We start from the raw sequence: 23,693 nt of genomic DNA on the forward strand, positions 1-23,693 counted from the left end.
TTTGAGTATAGCCCTTAAAAACTGGTTTGAGTAAAGTGTGTTTAACGGGTGACCGTTAAAAACTATGTCTTAAAATCACGTTCACAACGTCAAAAGTAGTCTTATCGAGTCGAAATTTTGTGTATGTAGTATATTTAACCGATTTAATGTGATGTTTCTACGAGTAACTGCTAAAGTGCACTAAACCTGTCATCGGTGCGAACCGTTAAAAATATCCTGATCGATTTTTATTTGGTAAATATACTATCTTTCGCATCTGGCTAATATACAGATGGACGCGGAACGTTAAAAATAGCCCAGTCAAGTTCAAACCCGGTAGGTGCGATGTACGCAGAAATTTTGAGTAACCGTTAAATTTCGCACTAAAATGCCCGTCAATCGAGTTAAAATTTGACACATGATGTACTTTGTAAATCATGTACTTGTATTTTTTGTAGCAACCACGTCCAGGAGTGTTAGGTGTGCGGACCGTTAAAAATAATCGGATCGAGTTCAAACTTTATAAGCGTGATGTATAGAAGGATTAAACTGTGCACGTATTTTACACACACACACACAATTGTTTTGGAATAAAAATGCATACAATTGTCCGACTGGAGCAGTGGTTGTGTTACGCGTTTTTAACTTTTTAAGTATTATGCACTTATACTAGATAAATGTTGCGGTTGCGTCATGAAAGGATGTCCGTAAAGACATTAACGGCGTTAATGATTTCTTAAATCATGTTTTGGGTGGAGCGGTTGGTTTCGGGTTATAACCTGGAACTTATACGAATTGTTCGAATGTGGGGAATTTACGTCCTTAACTCTTGTGATTTATGTTGTGTTGTGCAATCGATCAGGCAGTTCAGCATCTGCCGCTCACCGGTTTTTCTTGAAATCATCTGAAACGGAAAATATTGTAAATTGAGAAAATTGCGTTTAAAATCCATCCAGTTATTTTTGCCGCTTGGCAAATTATTAATTATTCTCACCAACGAACACAATTAAATTTGTTCCTTGTTCTAAACTACGCACACAGTCTGCGAACCACATTAACTTCTCGCAAAGTTTATCATTTTCTCTAAATTCATTCCAGGCCATATCACGGGATCATAGAGAATTCGAAACAGTGGAAAACGAAACGGAAAAAATTTACCCTACGGTGGTGTAAAAATGGGCCGGCTGTCACTTAAATTATGGTTTAACGAAATTTCACCCTTCATTTAAAATTATCTTCAATGATGAGTCGCAAATAAACGGGAACTATTAATTTTTAAAATTCTATGAATAGAAGAGTACCATAATATCCGCTGGTGGAACACCCATGCATAGTTTGTATTGTATATGAACCAAGATCCCCAATTATCCTATTAGGCCATTAAACAGGTGTAGTTACTCGTGATTCCGGCATGCAAAGTTAAACGTAGTCGTGAGTATGATGCGTCTGTTTAAAATTTACGCTACTATAGTTTCGTATAGTTTTGTTATTTTTCCCGAGTATGCACTCTTTTTCGTCGACGTGGCTTGTCGGATTCAGAGCTGGTGTGCTAAAAATATATTCACAGTTGTTTGCCATTTTAGAAAATATTGCTGATCTAAAACACAGACAAGGTTCGAAACGCTTGATTTGTTCCTTTGTAGACGAAGTGTTTCTAAATGAGAGCATGGGGTTTATTGGTGGAATGTTTCCAATAAATTTAGCGGCGTGTTGTAAAGTTAATTTGATGTCGTGGCAAACTATTAGTTAATATGGGTGGCGAAGTCAATCGATAATGCTGAAACGCCACCTTAAATTTAATTTAGAAAATGCCTTCGAACGTTCAGATAGTTATCATATTTTCGCAAGTTTGGCCGCCCCGAAGGGGATGCCTCACGTAATTAATACGTCGATAAAAACGTCCCACTTACAACTTAACAATCATTTTTAGTGCGAACGTAAAAACCACCCAGTCAATGCAGCAGCAATTTTTTCTTTGATGCACCAATTCCAACTTGATATTTCGTTTTCTCAAAGAGATTCAGTTTTAGAGTGTGAGGTGTAGGGCGTTAAAGAAAGGAGTATTTGGCAACGGGCCAACAGCCCTCCGACATTTTGACGACGTCACTATATTCCACCGTTAATATTCCGTTATTCGCAAAAATTTTACATTCTTCTCCGAAATTAGATTTTATGTGGATGCACTGTCTGAAAACATAATAGTTAATGTTAAACCGTCGAGTTTTTTCAAGTGATTTAACTCAATTTGCTCCATTTAAATAATCAATATCGCTGCTACCGCGGCTAACAAAACCTGAAATTTCTCGCATCCATTTTTATCTTCAAAAGCATCTTTTGTTGCTTTAAAAAGTTAAAATGTTTAAAGTCAGTTTTCTTTACTTTGTATTAACACGTTTCCTAGAATACAAATAAATACAATTTCCTTCCAACTATTAACACTCATTGTAAATAAATGTTTTTTTTAACTGCTTCGTCTGTGTTTATTGCTCTGACATGTCTTGCGAGACATTCGGTTATTTTCACGTAACAAATACTATACTCGCTAATTTTAGACAAGTTTACAAAAAACAAACAAATCCAATTTATCAAAAACGATCGATTTGTAAATAGCGAAATTACGTTTACGCGTTCTAAGCATCTGTTTATATTTACGAAAACTGTAACTCCAAACTTTTCGTACTTTAAAATTCCTTACATCACATTCCGTCACATGGTTGTAACAACCAAGTCAACTTAAAAATCTAGTGTTCTTTTCTAGGCACAGGGCCAATTTGTGTCAAAAGATTTGTAATATTTTTCGAATTAAAAGTTATCGAAGCGCCGGCTTTGATTGTTAGTGAGTTATTACATAATTTCTCTGCGATTATCCCCATTAGTAAACGGAGTTAATTAGCATCTTGTAGTAATTAAAGTTTCCGGTATTAATCACACGTAAATGTGCAAGTAAAGGATAGTAATTAAGGTCGGTTTTGCTCAACTAGGTTTCCGAAAAAACGATATATTATGCATGCTGTGGCAATTATTCACCAGAAAATTGTTGATTTATGACAACGACAAGCAATTATATTGTCATCGAGGCATAATAGCCGGGAAACAAAGATTTCCGCATTAAACGTCTACACAATAGCGAATAATGTTTGAAGGGTAGTCATTTGTGTGTGTTTTTTATTGACAAATTATTCTGCGCTCTGGATTATTCGAGAAGAAAGAGACGGATTTCGCTAAGCTCACTTGGAGAAATTTACCCTCCTCTCTTTTGTAACTGCGTCAGAGTGTAGAACTCAACAACAGACCCCGTTGTTAACAAAACTGAATCTTGTCAATCTCATTTGTACGAACCATATCGAATTTATCAAAGCGCTTTGGATTTCAATAAATTTAGATATTGCAGCTGTTTATAGCCTGTCTTAAGCAAGTCGAGTTTATGTAATTCTAATCTGTAATACGCTTCCTCGGAATTGTTTACGCGAAAACTTAATTGTTTAATCAATTAATTAGCTCCGTCGGTTTATAAATTTGTCCCGACGAAAGTTAAATAGGCTGCCGTCGACCGAAGGCGATCATTTTTCGAATATTGTTTGAATCGTAAAACGTGTTGATGGGGTACACCTGTTTGCCGTCACTTTTTTCTTCGAAATTTTTGGAGAGGTGACAATTGAGGAAGTCGATACGTGTTATTTTCGGATACGCGCCTTTGATTTGTGCGAATAGTGGAATCTACTATTCTAAAAATACAGGTAATCGATCATCGACACGACACGAGATAATTCGATAAATTTTGTCGGACTACTTCTACTAATAGATGGGCTATACGTTAACAAAGTTCGGACAAGTTCCGAGGAGATATTTCTGTTAGAGAATCTTTACGTTTATTAGAACGGAACTACAAGAATCATCTCCAATTGATCTAACTAATGGACATCGTTAAAGCCGAAATAAAACTCATATATTTCGGACGAGTTTGGACGCTTCATCAAATTAAACATACAATAGAATAATTCGCCAAATTCGACGATCTGAAGTCCAGATAGACGATCATAATTAAGCTATACAAATTACACCAATTATTACCAGCGTGCGTTTTCTATTCACTACCGGCAAACGAAAGTAAAGCACATGTAACGCAATTTAGGACTCAATGGAAAGCTGATTTAGCGCGTTTTTCATCCCACAAGATGTCGCCGGTCTCTTCGAATAGCCTCTCCAGATATGACGTCATTCTTAGAATTGAGCTCTTCCTGACATATGTTTCAGAGCACATAATGAACACCGACAGTTGTCGTTGACAGGTGTCACTAATATCTGTATAAAACCCACTTACGTCACACGTTAGTTTCAACTTACTGTATACATTCGTTAGCGTTTTTCTATTTGCATTGATTACTGCTGATTTGCTTTGTGTGACTCGTCCCCCTTTGCTGGAATCGTAACACAAAGAGCTTTCTAATTAAATTTTAATATTTACGAAAGCACAGATAAGCTTGTTCAGTTTGCAGGAATTGAAGTAATACCTCTGTAAGCGGTAAGACGCTGTAAGCATCAGTTAGCACTAATATAACCCTAAATCACTGGTTTAAAACATTTAATTGTGCAAAGCGAGCATGTAGGTAACTGCGGCGTTATAATTTTTACGGTTTCCCCCCGTAAAATCCTCCTACTGTAATCGCAATTTTATATCTACCTATCTTGCATCATTTTGTTTTGATTTCCCAAGTTGCTATAAAATTACAGATTTGGGCGTGCCGGATTTGTTTATTGCATTTGAAATATTAAAAAGAAAAAATCTCCTACGCATAGCTGTAATTTCGACGCAACGCGTAGTTGTATAATTATACAAATACCTGTACCTTTTTTCCAATTTAACAAACTTTTATTTGATGCCTGCAAACTTTTTCGATATCAACGACGCGTGATTGAAATATTTTATGTATGAAAATGGAAGGCGGGATAACTGAAGCGCCATCTCTTTATTGGCAGATGAATTAAACATTTCGCCTGTAATGACATATCATAGCGCTTACCCCTATCAAAAAGTTACAGAGGCAGATTTCAGCGGCGCAATTTGCCAGTCATCTCTTTTGTCATTGATGATGTAATTTTACTTTTAAAAAGAAAATCGATAAAGGCCGTTCACCTTACCAGCAGTACAGCCCTTTCAGCTTTATTAGCTCTCATCAGAGCAAAGACTGGTTCTGTGTTTACCGTCCGCACGTATTAAACATTCACACGCCGAAAAAATCATTGCTCCCAGCTTTCATTTTTTTTAAACAAACGAAATCGCTGCGTATTGATTTTGTGGATAACACTTATACCCACACAATATTATCGCATTTCGCCGTATTAAATGATTAATTGAAGGGAACATACATAAAACACTTTTTGGAACGTGAACGGAATTCAATACAGAAGACTACAAAACGTGCAAACTGCGTCGATTTCTCGACACAAAAAAAAACCGAATGCGTGACGGTGCCATAATGTAGAGCATTAAAATTCGACTAACATAAAACTAGCCTGCTTTGATTTGTTTTACTATTACGAAATAATACATTTGAAAATGTCAGTTTTTTTCTGTACTAAAGTTATTTTTAACGCCGCGCTGAAATTAAACGTAAACAAGCGAGAAAATGAAAAGTTAACTACGTCATCTGAGTATATTAAAAAAAAACTCAATAAAAGTCTTTACCTGTATGTAAAAATGTTTGATGTCGGATTTTTTAATTTAATTCCTAACCGATTTCGTGTATTAACAAACTGTTTTCAATTTTGCAAAATTAGTTTTTGCCATGTCTTTAGAACGTTAGGGACTGAACGTATTAATTATCCTGCTGCGCGAGAGATTAATTTTCAATAAAGCTGGTTCAAATGCCATTACAATGTAATTTGCTTTCAAAATTTTCGATTAATAATAAAATTGCTCCGCATGACAAATATCTTAAACGTGGGCTGCTATAAATAAGCGATCTAGTAATAATTGTTATAACACACGAACGAGTACACAAACTGCCATCTCTCGGGAACTTTAAAACCCACGAAACAGTAAATTTTAATGACACCATAAAATTATCACGTAATGAGAATCGTGCGTTTACGACAATAAATCATCCGCGCCGATTTCGGTGACTCAAGCTTGACGTCACGCGCCCCAGAGACAAGACTTAATTTCCACGAACGAGGGATTTCCAAGTTAAATCTAGTTTATTTTGAGTTATTTTGATGTAGTATAACGAAAGACTGGATTTTCACGAATGAGAGATTTCCGTGGATCTTTCAGGTACGGCTTGCGCAGCTAAGGTCAAACTTCCAAACTCCACTAGTTCGTTAATTACTTTAATTACTTTGGGCTGGTATTGTTCGCATTTATTTGTTGGTCTTCTTTGTCCCGATGTGGGTTCGTTATCTCTTAAATTGAAAAGTTAAATTACGTGATTTGGTAGGGAATATTGCGATAAATAAATAAACGTCTGCCGTTCATCTCCCAATCTGATTCGGGAATTTAAAATGCTCACATACATCACGCGAACCGTCAAATAAAACTCTTTAATGTCAGTGTATCGAAGGAATTTCCTTTCATTATCCGGTATTAGTTTTTTGTATGTCGCATTCGATCTAGTAAATTAAACCGCACGACGCGACGCATATTAGTACGGAGGGTTTTTTGAGGACGAGCTGATGTGCTTTGTTATGTAAATCGGACGAAGGCATATTTATAAAAGTGGCGCGAATTTTCCGACGAAACACAATAATATAGTTTGATGAGTGAATCATGAAACATAACCAAGATAGTGACATTGACACTGATGGGATTCTTGGACTTGATCCATCTTGGCAGCACATCTTGTTGAGGAATAAATGAATTGTGATTCAGTCTCTTTCTGAAAAGCCGTCTACATCAATTTAGACTAAGCATCGTTTTCGTCACTATAATAATCCTCCCTCAAATCATACTTTCCTTGCTAAGATTGTCTTTATAACAGAACTCAATCCGTGTAAATAAATTAACGCGGAGCGATCTTAAAAGCAACTCGTCTTAATTAGTCGAGAGTCCTAAGATATAAGTTTCCGAAAATGGAGCGTATGGAAACGTACTTCATTTATAATTGAATATAATTTAGAATCGCGAGTATTCGTTAAAATTAATGTTGAAGATATTCGCTTTCGTGTCCCGAAATTTTGGTGGAGGCGCCGGGTTCGAGGCGTTTGTGCTTTATTGCGGTGTCAACTCGGAAGTTTGTGTTATATAATTCTGGGACAATCGGGCAATTAGTGACTTGTCATAAGATTGGTAAATGTGAGAGTGCAAACGCAAGTAGCATTACGCCGCAGCAAATATTCGAAATGTCAGGCTTTACACAACACACTTCAAAACCACCTTTCAGTTTCGCCATAACCAGCATAGATATTATACATTTGCAGATACTTTAACCTTCCACCACCAACACCATGACGTCTGGAACATCTTCACCAACACCAACGGATTCGCCGTCCTTGTCCCAAAGACCTCTGCTCACCGCCACCGTTCAACCATTGAAAAAAACAGTCGAATTCGAAAACGTGCCCACCAAAAACAGCTCCGATGATGCTAAATCTAATAAGGATCCCGAAAGGTAAGAAGCGCTATAGCCGGACTTTTAATTTGTTGGAAGACGTAGTCGAGTGTCTTTAATAATGATGACAGACTGCTTCTTCCGTGCTTTCACTTTATAAAGCTTCTCAAAGGGGAAACTGTACTGAAGAGTTTCGAATTACAAACTAAAGCTATTTCTTTGTTACCGCCCGATCGGAAGCGCCGCCTTTCCGGCAAATTAAAAATTTCAAATCCCACATGTGTATGCCTGCTGTGGCGCAAACGCGTACGCTTTTTCCACAAATATCAAATAAAATTGTTTACCGCAGCAAACATTCTTTGCATAAACTTTTACAACTCGAAGCGACGTCTGCAAATTCGGTCTTTTCTATTCGCTTCCATACATCGATCCGACGATGCCGTTGCTATCACCGCCTGAGTAGCAATAAGGAGCTTCAAGTTCATACATCCCCTAAAAACGACGGCAACTTCAAAGTTCCGCGGCGCTCTTGCCCGGAAAGTAGCGCCGCACAGAAAGACGAACTCGAAAATATGTGGCCAAAATTCAAATCACCCAAATTATGAAACTGGTCAACTATTATTATTGCACACCTTATTTTATGCTAAAATTAATTCAACAAAGAGTGGCTAAAACATTTTGTTAATTTAAACGAGTAGGCTTTGCATATAAACGACTAGGGTTTCTACATATTACATTAAGAGAAAAATATCTTCATTGCTACACCCATCACCAATCGTTTTTACACTACACCCATTCAAATTGATATATGTGTCCTTGATAAAGTGTTCATGACGTCATCAAAAAATGTTGTTGTGAAAAAATTGTTCGCCAAAAACCGAAAGACTGTTCCTCAAGAATCACTTAATCACACTAATTAATAAAGAAATTAACCGAGCGATATTTTCCAAAAAATTTTAATTGTTTTTTATAGACTCACACCAGATTCAACGCAAATTTGACGCCGAAAAAAGTTATCAAGTTGGCGTTGCTTTTTCGATAGAAGAAAACGTAGAGAAAAACGCATGTGTTTTATTACTTCATACCGCTCTATACAATTGACATTTCAGCTATCATCGATTAAATTTTAAGTTAAATTTAGACAAATTTCGCATCTTTTACAAAAAATCAACCAGCTTGATGACTTTTCTAATTGAACACCTGATATATCATTTTTCACGATTATAACAATACATACACAAATAAACCAAACATGTTTTTGATTAACAGTTTTCTAAATATTTGTTTCCAGTTCCGCCATTTTGAAAAATGGGAAATTTTGCACACAATTTTTTAATCACTGTGCCTTGATGCACGTGTAACAAATTAAACAATTTATGTACTAATGTGTGCGCGGTGTTTTTCCCCAATGGAACACCTCTATTTTTCTTTTTAGAGAATGTGTCATTTAAAGATCTGCCAAAATCAGTCTTACCCTTAGATCATATAATAAATAGATACCAATACTCAAACTGAAAGCTGTGACTAGACATGAAGCTATCTGTTGTCGTTTTCTACGTCAACGGGAGTATTATAATGCTATCCTTGTGTGATCACCACATCTTCATCTTTGTTATATGCATTTCATCTGTATATCTCTATTTCACTTCCATCCTGGTACCGCACCAGCGCAACAAATCGCTTTTGACAGATGTTTCTTCTAACCTCTCTTTCGAGTTCTTGTACGAAAAACAATTTTAGAATTTAGAACAAAGATTCTATTTTAAGTGATGTAATCATAAAGGATCACAATTGCTGCCCAATAATTTACTATTCCTTTCGTTATCTACTGTGAATTATTTATAAAATCAAGCTGTCAACATCTTTCGTACGAAATTAGTTCAGACATACTTCCCAAAATTTAGGCGCGCAAAATTCAAATAGTGATCAAGCAAGGATAGCTTGATTGTAATCCCTCTATACAGAAGAGAGATGTGTGACAGGAGGATGTCGTCACAGGCTCTGCCAGGGAAAGAACACGGCATGGTGGTATCTATTTATTATATGATCTAAGGTCTTACCTTAGCAAATACTAACCCCGCCCACCCGCCCTTTTCTCATTGTAACGACAAATTTTATCCAAAATCAGTCTTATCTTAGCAAGTGCTAACCCCGCCCACCCGCTCTCTTCTCATTATAACGACAAATTTTATTTGTGGTGAGTATAAGATTTGTGTCCATCCAGAGCAGATAAAATTAATCAGTGAAATGGAGGCTGGGTGGGTGGGTGGGGTTAATTATATGTTCTTCTGTAGAGTGGGCTGTAAAAAAGGCGAAAAAAGAGCCAAACGTAATTTTTTTGTTGTACTATTTGCTATAAGATTCATTTCTTATTTCAGAAGAAAAAAAAGCCAAAACTAACTTTTTCCTAAGTTCTAAATTTAATTTTCTTGCTTCATCTGGATGTTTTGTTAATTCACTTAAAATGTGTGCACTAGGGATGTACCGACTAGTGGCCGACAGGTCGGATAAGCCGACTATTCGGCCGTTTTTCATCGTCGGTTGGCAGTCAGCGACTGGTCGGCTAAACAGCCGATCGGTCGGCTTTTTTTATTGAAATTAAAATAGTATATAAAACAATTAAACCCGGTTTACAGAACCTCAATTAATATTTAATTGCGATTTAATTTTTAACCATGTGACCGACTCTACGCCAATCAGACGCCGCTAATGGCCTTGTTAAATGCGCGATCAACTAAATCTCAGTTAAAATATTGTATAAACTGGCCCTAAATTGTGTTATTTTTTATTTTTGTACTGAGTTACTACAAAAAAACTAAATGTTAGAATTATCCAAACAAATTTAACACATTTTTTGGAAAACAAAGGAACTTTAGTTATTCCTTTTATTAAAATAAAACAAATTTTAAAAGTAGCCAGAGAAATAGAAAAAAAACACTGTCTGTCGCATTTATAAACCGGTTTTAGCAAAGCCGAACAGTCGGCCGACTAGTCGGTTTTTACTGGCCAAACAATCGGCTAGTCGGTTAGTCGGCCAGACCCACAGTCGGTACATCTCTAGTGTTCACACATTTTTCTCTGTTGAATGTTAATTTTGAATATTTAAATCGTTAACATTTGTCACACTTGTGTACAATATTTGTTTTCTGTTCCGCCATTTTGAAAAATGGAGAATTGTAATTTTGCACATAATATTTTAGTCACCTTGCCATAATACACGTATAACAAATTAAATAATTTATGTATACTTTGTGTTTTCCCAATGGAACACCCTCTATTTTCTTAGAGAATATGTCAGTTGCCAATAAAATATCTGCTAAAATCTGTCTTATACTAGTACTACTACTTTTTGAAAAAATTTGAAGGAATCTTAGCCCCTGATGTTTTATTTTTGAAAAAGTTTGAAAGAAAAAAATTCAAAACTGCGATCAAATTTCACTTAGAAACTCATAAGAAAAGCTATTCGTTCTGAAATCTACCACGGATTTTGAGTCTATCATCATTCTGATGGATCAATGACCAAAAATTTTCTATCCATCGTTACCACCCTAAGTGGTGTAAATTTTCTGTCTAAATAACTGTAGACTATTTTTTTTAATATCATGTCTCCAAAAATAGCATATTTCGTTAGTCAGACATACTTTAGAATATTCTCATGTTATTTGAGTTTTCAAAATTGGTGTTGAATCAGTTCATCGGCATGCTATTTAACCTGAAATTTACTTAGGATACAAAATATTCCACTTTTTCTAATTTTTGTTGGAGCAACTTTTGGTCCATAGTCTCAAAAAATCATAATCAGTTCCCATGAAAAAAGTTTCCTCGCAATTGAAAAACAGCGTGTCCGGCGGGGACTCTCGCTAATGCGAGCAAGTCGAAAAAACTTCTCGTTCCCGGTTGCCTGCGAAAACGGTAACGTACGCGGCAACGCTGCGTTCCTTGCCGATGTAGATTTATCGCCTCAGAAAAAAATCGCCACCTATATGGTGATTTATTTCGCGTCCGTTAGAATTTATAGGGCGTGATTTTGCCTTAGCCCTGGCTTTAAATAAACAATCTCCTCGGCCGCGGGAGAGTGGTGATTAATGGCTTATCTTCGGCGGCGGAATTAGCAATGCGTATGGTGAGGTGGAGAGCAATTTGACGTGCACCTGGCAGCGTTATTTCGACGAATAGGTGGCCGTCCAGGCGCATGGCCACCAATTCGGGTGCACTCGTGGCAGCGTCGTTCGTTTGCACGCGCCCTGCCCAGAGGCGCGTTTCGTTCAGATTCAGATCCTGATTACCTGGCCGAGAGGCACCATGGTAACGGCGGTAACGGCGGTCAGTTCGGTGCCGGCTGCGTTTGACTCAGTGTAACGCGCGAACGCACTCTACCGCTAACCGGTCGCGGTGCACATGGCAGCCGACGTGTCACCGGCTACAGGGTATTTTTTATCTTCCCGCCAATATTTTATTGCAAATGTTCACCAATTACTTCCAGGAAAACGACTGAAACGGATACGCTTCTGACTGGTGGTAACTTTTTTTTATCTCTACGAACTTGCGAGCGCGGAACGGCATTATGCAACAAGTTTCAAACTTTGCCGCACTAAGGCAAAACCCTTGTTTCTGAGGTAAGAATGCCGTTTCGTCTGCGATACACACACTATTGCGGATAATGGTAATTATAGCGCTTAATCACGTTATTTTACAAATCTTTCAACATTTTGCTGTGTCGAATCTCTGCATTGCTCCACAAAACTTAATTTGAGAAAAAAAAAAAAAACGTCTACGTCTTGTTGCCACGTTACTAAGTAATCGTAGTAGTTATAATTCTTGTAAAGGCGTCGTAAACCGCTATATTTATAGCGGAAATAAATTTCATAAAAGAGTGACATAATATTCCTTTAAGAATAGCCGAACACCGAAAGAGTATTAAGTTTATTTTACAATAGATGATTCTTTCAAACAAAATGTACGGGGGTTATTAAGTAATCAGCTTACATTCAATATACAAAACGAACTGTAAATATTATGCTCACGAAGACAGTTATATTCACAAACTGTGATTAGACTTTTATCGGAAAATATATACATGTCAAGTCGAGTTGTTCCATCTCGGTTAATACCGACGACTTTTTATTCTCTTGTAATTATTTCCTACACCTGGTTCGCCGGATAGTTTTTTTTTTTAATCTTAAGGGACGGCATTTTTGTTTCATGTCAGAGACAAACTTCTTCCAGTGTCCCAAGTTTTGCGAAAAAACTTTTCCTAATAGGACTGAATCTGAAATTCAAGAGTTTGTTTGCTGATGTAAGGGAGAAAGCAAAGCTGTGGGTTGTCGTTTAGTGAATTAATTATGCATTCGGAATGGCTCATGGTGGCGAGAAACTCCTAAATGTATCTTAATTACTGTTCTTCAAACAATGTAATATGTTTACACACCTTCCTATGTCGACTTACAATGGTCGCCATTTTATTTTAATGGATATTTTATATTAAAAATTAACAGATCAGACTGTTACGATTGCTCCAAGCTGTGTTTATTAAACATTCCCTTTACCGGATTGCGTGTGCCTAAGTTAATTAAGTTTACAAAGAGGCAATTCAATTAATTTTTTAAGGAAAATCTTCGTCTGGTGACAACACGAATAACATACACGCACATACCATAATTAAAATACAGCGAATCTCATAAAGATAAAAAGCATGTTTTGGGCGACAGATTTGAAAATATGTCACGTAAAGTTAATTGAATTTACAAATAAACGTCAGCGCAATATTCGTGTAACAAAACCCCGTATAACATGTACGTACCACAATTAAATTACAGTTAATGCTCTCCGAGCTGAATACGTATTCGTGGTTGTACAAGAATATGTGTAACGTTCGAACGAGTTCTGAAATTAAAGTTACCGCTGTTACACGTGACAGATAAATGTCTTATTGTTTCCGACATTTATCTTACAAAACGTATATTATACGAAGTGGACGCGAATGCATAAAGCATCAAGAAAGTCTGACATTTATCTGACTTTATTCATATCGTTTCGGTTGTTCATAGGTGGTCTCGATCCCAAATTTAATTGCATATGCTGTGGAGAAAATCTAGTTCTCGTGGAAACAAGTTAACAACAAAGACCATTACGTGCAAGTGGTGACCGTTCTTGCGAGGAATCAATAGAAATGTGACTAATGGAAACTTACGGAGTGAATCCTATAGAAGATGTTTGTTTCAGGGCGAAGAGACAAACACGTTGTTTTTGTCGTAGGTGACGTAGCTAAAACAAAAAAATTAATATTTTTGACAAAGTTGCGTTGGATCGTTTGCAACTGGTGAATGTAAATAGGCGGTTTTATAAATAATCCAACTTTTATTTTGTCATAATTCTGTCTACTCGAAATACCCTCAAAGACGAGTTAAAAAATCTGTTGGCTTTTCACCAAATCGCAAACTTTTATTTGCATTTCTCTTAAATCCTTTCTTTATTCAATAAAGCATTATTTACATTCACCCGAGCGAAAACACATTTACCTGAATGCCGTCTGAAATTTCAGTTTTATTATGGAGGGAACGTTTGTTTCCTGAGACTGCTGTTGAACAGCTGTCACTGTCAGAAATTTAATTAATTTTAACTAATAACTAAATTGTAATTTAATACTAATTGATCGCAGGTTTTATAACGTGTATTTGATTCAGATGCGACGCTCGAAAAAGTCAACGTACAAACTTGAAAAATTGTTTCTTAAGCTAAATATAAATACGCAAACATTGTGTTTATAATCTGCCGTGCCAACTACCTGTTTCTTTCAACTTTGAACAAAATTACTGAGCCGCGTTCTCGTAATTGAGAGTGCTTGCGATTTTTTTCCCTTTTGTCATGTAACTTTATAAAAGGTTGAATTCAGATTTACATCATCGCGGTTACGCGGGCAAGAATGAAAAATTGATTGGCGATTTATAAATTACATTTTCAAGGCTGCTGAGTATCGACTTTACCAATAAAGAGTAAAGCGAATATTTGTAGGCAATTTTCTAAAACGAACTCGATTGTTCGTTTTACGCTACCTGTTCGAGACGTCGATCGCATTACGTTAATCTAACTAATTTCTAAGACCGCGTTGTTTTAACGTTACCGAAATAACCAACTCTCGAAATAAACCTCCCTAAGTAACTAGATCTAACACGCTTGACGTACGTGCATCATCTATTCGTAGTTTGCCGTAACGGAAGTGTCCTGTCAAAACAAATTCACAAAGGATAATCTGTCAAAGAAAATAATCAAAGAAACGGTTACTCGTTCGGACGAATTAAAGACTTGATCTCCGCGAACGAGAGATTCCCAACGTTTATACACTTTGTAGATTTTTCGGATGCGGGTTTCGTTATCTCTTAAAATGTACACGACAGCTACATCGAATCTGAATATGAAGTGATACGTTTTGACACATTTTCTAATGGATGTGAAACGAGATGTGCTATCAGCTCTCAGCTGCATTCATATTTTATTGCGGCGGAAGTGTCTGTCAAAATAAATTCAGAAAGGATGTGTGTTTATCGCAATGGAGTCGAACGCAGAAATGATTAAAGTTAAGATTAATGTGTTTTATTGTAATGTGTATAAAGTCGTGTAAAGTCGATGATTTTCCAATTTGGTATTATACAGGGTCATTATAAAATATTGTAGTCGAAGAAGGCCATGATTTTGGTGACATTTTGTGCCGCCTTTTTCAGTTTTGTGGAAAGGATTACACTAATATTGGAATTTTTATTTTTAGCGCCACATTAGTTGACATTAGCGGTTGCACTGTTTCAACGCTTCATCAAATTCTGTCAGATGTCAATAATTTTTTCGTTTGTACTGGTACGTTTTCCCTCACTTTGTGCGTTAATTGACTTGTCTTGTTTTCATTTTTGCTGTCTTCCCCTTTGTTAGAACTTTAATAAGTGTCTCAAAAAACAGTTTTTATCAAAACTACAGATCATTGTGGAATAATCTCAGGTAATGAACAGAGAGGAATAACTATGGTCAGTGTTACAAATGATTTTTTTAGTCCTTTGGCGCAATCATCATGCCTATTACCGTAATGGGGTGTTAAATGAGGATGGGGATGGAGTGTACTCTGTGGAGGCGTCTAAAAACGAGTATCTAGTGAAATGTTCTGTTGTCATTGATGAAGAATCTTTGAAGACGCTATATGGCGAATTATGGCCAGATTTAACGACACTGGTAGCATTTCTAAGTGAAAACCGACGGGGAGACCTCAAGTTAGTGAAGACGTTGTTGAAGATTTAAGGATGAGAATGGAACAAAGTCCGAATAAAGCTTTGTCAAAAATCTTTACTGTCCGGAGTACCATACAGCCCATGTCAGAAAATCGTATAAGAGAAGTTACATATGCATCCATACAAGATTTTGTTGGTTCAGGAGCTGCAACCAGCTGATTTTCCTTGCCGCGTTGGGTAGTGTAGTTGGTTTCAAGCTGATATGGACGATAACGGGATTCTCGATTTGTCGTTCTTTTCTGATGAAGCCTGGTTTCATCTGTTAGGCTATTATGTCAACTGACAGAACTTCAGAATTTGGTGTATAGAAAATACTCACGCTTTTGAAGAAACACCATCACACGCAATGAAGGTTGGTGTGTGGTTAGCAGACGACGATTCATAGGCCTGATACTTTTTCAAGTAAATGAATGTGATCAATAAACAAAATTAGATGTAGAAAGTGTATGTAGGTACTGCAATAAAGTTTTTTATTTTCAGTAACTTTCATTTTTCTTTCGGTGTTAGTTGCATTCTCTTAATTTAAAACTTACTTCAACTTACTGTTTAGTAATAATTGTAATTTTACTATTAGGAAAGTTAAAAATCTTTATTAAACATTCTGTTGTTTCAAGAGATCTCATAATCAGCTACAGAACTCTTAACACTATGCTCCTGAAATTTTATTGGTTTTTTCATCTTTTTTCTTATAGAAATTTTGAAAAATCTTGATATTAGGATGGCCATGTGGGCGTGTTTTGGGTAGAACCTTTTTGACATTCCTGTTATGCAGATCTGGCATGTTTCAGATATCTAGAAACTGCAAAGCTGAAGGTAATGTTTGGACATAGCAATTTTCACCTATTGTAGGGATGAAGATCAAGGATTTCAGTTGTGTTTTTTCAAGAGAAAAGCACCGGTCACAAACCATGTCTGCACCAATATTTTGACGATTCCTTACAATTTACAAACAGAACTTTCGCGGGATCACAACTTTGGCAAAATTATTTACTGCAAAAACTCATTAGGTACTCATAGTGTTCGTTAACTGTGATAAGACTTCCTCTGCCATTGTCCATTACGTGATTTTTCACAATTTTTACCTTCAGGGTACCTATAAAAATGTAATTTTTTAAATAATTACCGTGTTCATTGGTTTCGACAAACTTAACCTCACTTTTTGGATTTCATTATTTGAAAAATTATTGCTTCTTTGCAAAACAGACCAGATGATTTATTCTGTTCAACTCCAATCGACTTTCCAAGGTGTAATTCATGACAAAGCCCTTAAACGTTTTTCTGACAATTTACAATTTTTGAAACTGAAATGTATTGCAGTGGCGTTCACAAATGCTCGATAACACTGCAACCCTTAATGCTCTGGCCTGGCGTCTTTTCGTGTCTATTTAAAATGAAATTAAACCGCGAACCGGGCATTTCAATTTTTGACACATCTGACAGATTTGTTTGGACGTTCGTGACATTTCAAAACAGTTCAAATCATTTTGGTGATTAGCGGCACGAGAAAAATTTCATTTGTTTTTCATAGGTGAGTTGACTACAATATTTTATAATGACCCTGTACTTGTGAGAGTTGTAGGCATTTCTGGCGAAAGATTGATGAAATTAGAATGACAGGAGAGGCATGAATATAAATGAAGGAATAGTTTGGGGGAAACTGTTCGATCCAGTAAATTTCAATAATGAAATGAAATTGTGTGTTAGAAATGTTTGACATAATAGTAATAAAATATACACTTTAACGACTTAACACGAAAATAACAAAACTTCCCACGTAGGATCATGAGTGATTTATGTTCTCTTTTTGTATATAACGTATAAATATTATAGACTTTGAAAAATTAATAATTCCTGATTTCCATCTCCCTGATTTACAATAACAAAGCAATTGCCGCAAAAATGTGTGTTTATGTAGGATCATAATTTTGAAAGTACGTAAATGAACGAATGAATGAACTCCGACGCCTCATATTCACTATTTTTAACGTTATAATCAAGGAAATTATACGTCGATCGATTATTTTTAAACGTTATACGCCGCTATTACATTACGTTCATTTCTTTTCAAATAAACCGTATCTTAAATAAAAGTGTTTCTTTGCACAAACAATAACAAACAGAAGAAACAATAAGAACGCGATATTAAAATCGACTTTCTGGCACCTTCTCAAGCGTTATTTTTTATGTGGTTTTCTGGACGTCTGAGAAAGTCTAGATGTTTAATGTAAAGTTCGGAAGATGCGGGGGGCAGATGTGGCGTCATGCTGATGCGAAAGTGTCCTTCTGTTTGTAGAGGGGCCATGCTGATAAACGATGTAGTGATATATTTGGAGCAATTTGTTTAGAATGGAGGCGAAGGTGGTATTAGACAATAATAAATAGGTAGTCGGTATATTAAATTACGTGAGATAAATAATTTTGGAGTTTTCGCTGATCCATCGGGATTATATCATGAGAGAGGCTGAGGGTATAGAACTAAGTGTTCATTACACAAAATCTCATTTACATCCCGTCCATCATGCATCCGAAAAGTAGGAGCGACTTTGAAATATCTACCGGAATAATTTAATTGAAAAAGTAAAACACCTGAAAATTGGCGGCGTCGAAGCATGAAAATAAAAGATCTTGTTCTTGGCTTGTTCTTGATAATAGTGGTGTGCGTATCGTGCGGTAATTAATAATATAGCTTAGCGCAGCTCTATTTTATGCCCAAGGAGTTTAATTTGGGAGACGTATGTATATAAGCTTTTAGATCCGATAAGATCTAAATATCTTTACCATATGCCGTTCCGCAGCACATTACCTGCTTTGACGAGATTGTAAAAGGGCCAAGGTTTTGGCGTAAACGTGTGACTAACATAAAATTCAAATACAGACTGATTTACGAGAAATGTAGGTAAGTGAAAATCGTTATAAAAACGGATTTATAATCGGCGCATGGAGTATCTCCTTTTATAAACTCGCGTGCTTAAAAACGGTTTCCACCAAGCACTAAAACTTGTTTTAAGTAGTGATAAAACTATCACCCTTGGTTTCAATTTAAAATACATCGATGGTAAAGTTAATTCTACGATCGAGTTCGCTCAAGTGGCATTAAACACTAGTTGCTTCAGATAGTCGACTGTAATGCGATCTGTATTGGAGAAAAAGGTTTTATCTCCGTAGTAACGTCTTATTCGCGTTGCACTGCCTCCGCTCGAAATGTAAAAAAATGGATTTCGGAGATAAAGCAGTAAATATTTCTCCCTACAAAGGATAAGTTATTCGGCGTGCCATGCAACAAATTATAATATAGTATGATCATGTAGGATATACATATATGTTTCCTAAAATAGGCAAAACATTTCTTGCTGCCTGGATTTGGGTTGAAACATCTCGTGTGTTCACAAGCCTCTTTCCAACAAATCTCGTGCTTGTTCTAGCAGATTCAAGTCCGGGGAGCGAGCTAAATAAATTACGACTTCGATTTCGTAAGTTTCACTAGCATGGAGAATATTTTATAACTTATTGGGGTTACGGCTTCATAAATGAAAAGTTACTTAGCGGAATTTGCGGGTGCGCTCGATCTGAGCTCATCACTCCCCTTCGCGACTGATGACTCGACAGGTCACTGACCTGACTTGTCGCGCTGGATGCAACTGTGAGGTTATGTGACGTCATCATTACGTAAGCGTTAAGCGACGGTAGCAGTTTGATGCCGAACACAACAGACTAACGCGTTACGTCACGCACTTTGTTTTTATTGAGCAATAACACTTACGACATACGCTCACTTGATGAGAGGAAATCGAAATTCGATCGCTCCAATTGAAAAAAGCTATATATTCATGTCGACGGGACGCGTTTAAACATTCGGCACAAACGAATGTTAAAGTAATACGTCGAAAATAAACTACGGACGGGAAAGATTTACTGACATCTTTACTGCTTATAACGATTTGGCTGAAATATAGCCCATCTCATAATTGCAAGCGAACCCGAGTTGTAAAAATTACCGAGCGATATAAAATATGTACATGTCGAAAGAAACTGAGCAACAGTCCAATCAAAAATCGAATGAAAAATATATGGAAGAGAGACTTTTCACTCATATGCCGTATCAATGTATTTCCCCTGAAACCCCAGCCATTTCTTCAAACTCTAATAAATCTCAGACGGGTCACAGTGCCAACGATTTCAACATGAAAAGAGACACCGGTGGTTATCCAATTTACCCTCGATTCGCATATTAGAGAGCTACGTAGAAAAAAGTTGGGCACCACTGGACTCTTTGCGGCCATTACGACTAATCAAGGACAAATGTAAATAAATTTTGTATGAACGCCGTTTCACAATGAGCAATCCTTTAAATATTTTGTTTCAGATTTCATTCTTAAAACGGCCGACATCTGGCGAAATTTTATTTGACACTTGAAAAAGGAAATTTCTAGTTAAGCAAGCGTGACGTTAAAAAATTGCATCAAACCGGTAAAGCTTCACTGTTGCTAGGCAACTACTTGAAAATTTTAGCGATTGCTTTGATGAGAACGGAGAATCCAGCGCTTCCAAAACGTTGCGTCTTTTGGAAAATATTTCAAATTCGTCCGTTTTTTCTATACTGTGATGGAATTTAAACATATTCGTAGCCCATCACAGTATATAACTATAGAAAAACAGAGGGTAAGTTGTTGAATAAAAACCAAGTTAATAAAGTGTGAGGGTAGTAGTGTTATCGACAAAGTTTGCAAAATAGCGTGAGTAATTATCGAAGGAACACGGGACCGGTCGGAATTATTTGGGTAGTGGTTTATCCAAATTGGTTGTTCCAGCAGTCCAACAATGGGAGCAATGTGTAGCCGAGCGTGTGCATTATCAGCAGAATGTTGATAGGAGCATCTGGTGTTTCCAATTTGTTTGTACGATTAGAGTCTGATTTATATGTAAATGAGTATTGGGGCGTTAATTATGGTTTCTTTGAGTACCTGTGTAATTTGTTTTAGTTTGACGCAACGACAAAAGCGCGGTCGTCTTACTCAACCCCGGATGAGTCTTCTTGGTAGACCGCTCAACTACAGAGCTTCACGACGGGATGCTCGCTATCGTCGCATTCAAAGCCGGGTCTATAACTTCTTGGAAAGGCCTAGGGGGGTTGCTATCTTCTACCATATGATAGTGTAAGTAGCTCCACTTCTAATTTAATATTCCCCGATCACTCAATTAGTAAACGCGCCTTTTAATTGAATTCGCCGCTGGAGAAGCTCGGTGAAACGTTTTCTCCGGAAAGATTTAATTTGTAAACCTTGTTTATCAATATTTCCCCTTAATCCCGTCAATACCGCGTTGCGGATTCAATCAATTCATCGTCGGTCGAATGCAAAAACGGAAAATTGCCGAATTAACAATTCCTGAGTGCAGAGTGCGTATGCCCAAAAGCATTTCACAATTACCACAATTTGTATGCGTATGTTGGGTATGTGAAACGTTGGAAAGGGTATAGAGAACAACTCGGGTACGCTCGTGTAAAATCTCGCAAACTTTACCCCAATAAACTTTTATTATCCTTCTAAAATTTCATCTGCGACAAGCTATTGAAGGAAAACATGCAAACTTGAAGCGCTTAAATTATTGTTCTCTTAAATTTTATGATTCCTGGCATACACTCGAAAAAGTAGCACTACGGAAGATTTATATGCCATACCGCAATCCGGGCCGTTAATTTTCTCGCCGTAGGCCACCATTGACTTGTGGAAATTAACATTCCGAGACTACAAGTCCTTATAAATTTAATTATTTAAATTTGCTTTCACCTAAATTAAAGCCAAATTCCCTAATTATCTTTTTTTAAAAAAAAAACTTAATAACAGTCATTGGGACGCATTAAGTCCCGTTCATCATTTGTTTATGCGGCTCCGTAATTGGCGTCATTTTTTAAATACGCCACATCTCGTTCCGTTATTCACATTTTCCAGATGGCCCGCAAGAAATTACCGAGGTTAACGAAATTTGTTAGTATAATGAAACGTTTGCAGACGACACTTCTTAAACTACCCTTTCAATTTAGTTTCTAATCTCATTTATTTCGTGTCTTAGATATTTTCGGCTACCATTTCTGATCCCCTACTCACTTACTCTCCCTCGTGATTCTAAAAAGCGTTAACGTTTCCTCTCGCAAAGTTTTTAAGTATATAAAACACAATTTATCTCTAATGAAAATAAAATACGCGCTGTCAACTCTTGATTTTCGCCAAAGAATATTCCACAGAAAAGTAGAATTTATGATTACGCTTTGATTATCGATCTTTTTAATTTTAAAAAACCCTTCTAAATTCACCACCAGGAAACAATATCTATACAAACAAAACACGGACACGCGTAATATTCCCCATACATGTTTTTGATAAAAAATTTATGTTGGTAAGACGATCGCTTTCCATGTAGATTTTTCAATTCGCCGAATGGAAATTTCGAAGTCCGAAATGAGCCTCTCCGCCGAACCACACAAAACCTAATTATTATTTTTAACAAATTCTCGGCAGCTTCCTTCGACAATTCTCAAACGCTGATCAATTTATTACGTTTGACATTTCTCTTCGCTCAGGTACGAACGGCCTATTTCTAGAACGACCTTTTCTTACGTACCGCACAATGTACGTAAGAAAATGTGTATTATACCTATTCCGATGTCTCGGTGCATTTTTAATTCTCGTTCTTTGAGCAAACACCGGTCACTGCTTTCCGTTCTTTTGTTTCGCCATCACCCACAATAATTAAAAAGAGGTCGAAACGTGGCGTACGACGGAATATCAGGAACATCCAGCGTAATAGAATTTGGAACAGGAACCAGAAAAAGACGCACGAACTCGAGTGAAATGGTAGTAGGCAATATTTTTCGATTAAATTGCACAAAATTGATGCTTATGCAGGATGAAAACGTTGATTTGTTTCTCGATGCTCTTCGACGGGAAGCTACGTTTAATATAAAACAAAGAGTGGCGGACTCTAAGGTTTATAGGTTAAATTGTTTTGCTGTGGGGCTGCGTGATACCATAGAGACACATTTATTACTATTCCTACCTACATTGAAACAATCTAAAGCAAATAACCAAATAACATATTTATTGTTGGCTTGCAAAAGGATTTGCAATTTCGCGTGGAATATTTAATACGTGTCGGATGTAAATTATTCATTTCTATGGCATGCCAAATCGCATGTACTTTTAACTTTAAATTAAAGTATGAATTTTATAACTTCGCTCTAGATAGAAGAGAATAGAAGGGACAGGGCAAATACAGGTAGGTTAAAAGTCGCCAGACTTTTTTACAGTTTGGAGATGAATCAAAATTGCAGCGTTGGTGGCTCGTACGATCGTCTTTTTCGTTGTGTGGGTAATCGCCTCATTATGTAAGAAAAGTTTTTAATGTAGTTTTAACATTCAGCTCTGGCTCATACTTTCGTAGCTAGAGGGATAATAAGATCTCGTATCCGACACTCGGAAAATTAACTCTACATTGTGTACCGTCGGGTACCGAGAGAATAACAATATTAAACTAATGTTTACGTGTTTCAGCTGCAGTCCAACAATTAAAATATTAAGCATTCATTATGCGATGCAGACCGGTTAACTGTGTGCTTTGTTTTCAGATTTTTGATGGTTTTTACATGTTTAACTCTGAGTGTTTTTTCAACGATTGAAACTTATGAAGATATGACAGTGCAAGTTTTAACATATATGGAGTCGTTCGTAGTAGTCTGGTTTGCCGTTGAATTCAGCTTGAGGTATGCAGTAGTTAAAGAAAATTTTGTAGTTCGCGAAGTTCGGACTAATTTAGCTGGCGAATAGTTTTAGTTTGAAGATTTCGTAGGCGCCGTTCTTACGTATGCGTCAAATCAAATATTAATTCATCTGAAATTTATCCT

General features: G+C 36.7%; 1 protein-coding gene and 1 long non-coding RNA gene across 9 annotated transcripts in view; both read left to right on the forward strand.

Moving 5' to 3' along the window:
* LOC135131121 (potassium voltage-gated channel subfamily KQT member 4-like) overlaps positions 1 to 23,693 on the forward strand; it is a 36,122-nt gene that overhangs the window by 2,179 nt on the left and 10,250 nt on the right. For 4 of the 8 annotated variants that reach the window (XM_064058673.1, XM_064058671.1, XM_064058672.1 and 1 more), the window contains exons 2-4: positions 7,396 to 7,586; positions 20,776 to 20,949; positions 23,418 to 23,552. In XM_064058673.1, coding sequence (XP_063914743.1) covers positions 7,423 to 7,586; positions 20,776 to 20,949; positions 23,418 to 23,552 — 473 coding nt within the window. In that variant the 5' untranslated portion in view covers positions 7,396 to 7,422. Of the gene's footprint in view, positions 1 to 7,395; positions 7,587 to 11,770; positions 11,954 to 12,009; positions 12,190 to 13,587; positions 13,778 to 20,775; positions 20,950 to 23,417; positions 23,553 to 23,693 lie in introns of those variants that run through there. The other 4 variants (XM_064058676.1, XM_064058674.1, XM_064058677.1 and 1 more) reach the window with 4 other exon arrangements.
* LOC135131229 (uncharacterized) lies at positions 15,259 to 16,279 on the forward strand. The gene is made up of 2 exons (XR_010280900.1): positions 15,259 to 15,512; positions 15,565 to 16,279. It is a non-coding gene; the product is annotated as an uncharacterized LOC135131229 (long non-coding RNA).

The sequence above is a fragment of the Zophobas morio genome, unplaced genomic scaffold, assembly GCF_036711695.1.
Source record: "Zophobas morio isolate AGI-343-1 ecotype UQ-CSIRO unplaced genomic scaffold, CSIRO_AGI_Zmor_V1 ptg000019l, whole genome shotgun sequence".
Taxonomy (NCBI): Eukaryota; Metazoa; Arthropoda; class Insecta; order Coleoptera; family Tenebrionidae; genus Zophobas; species Zophobas morio.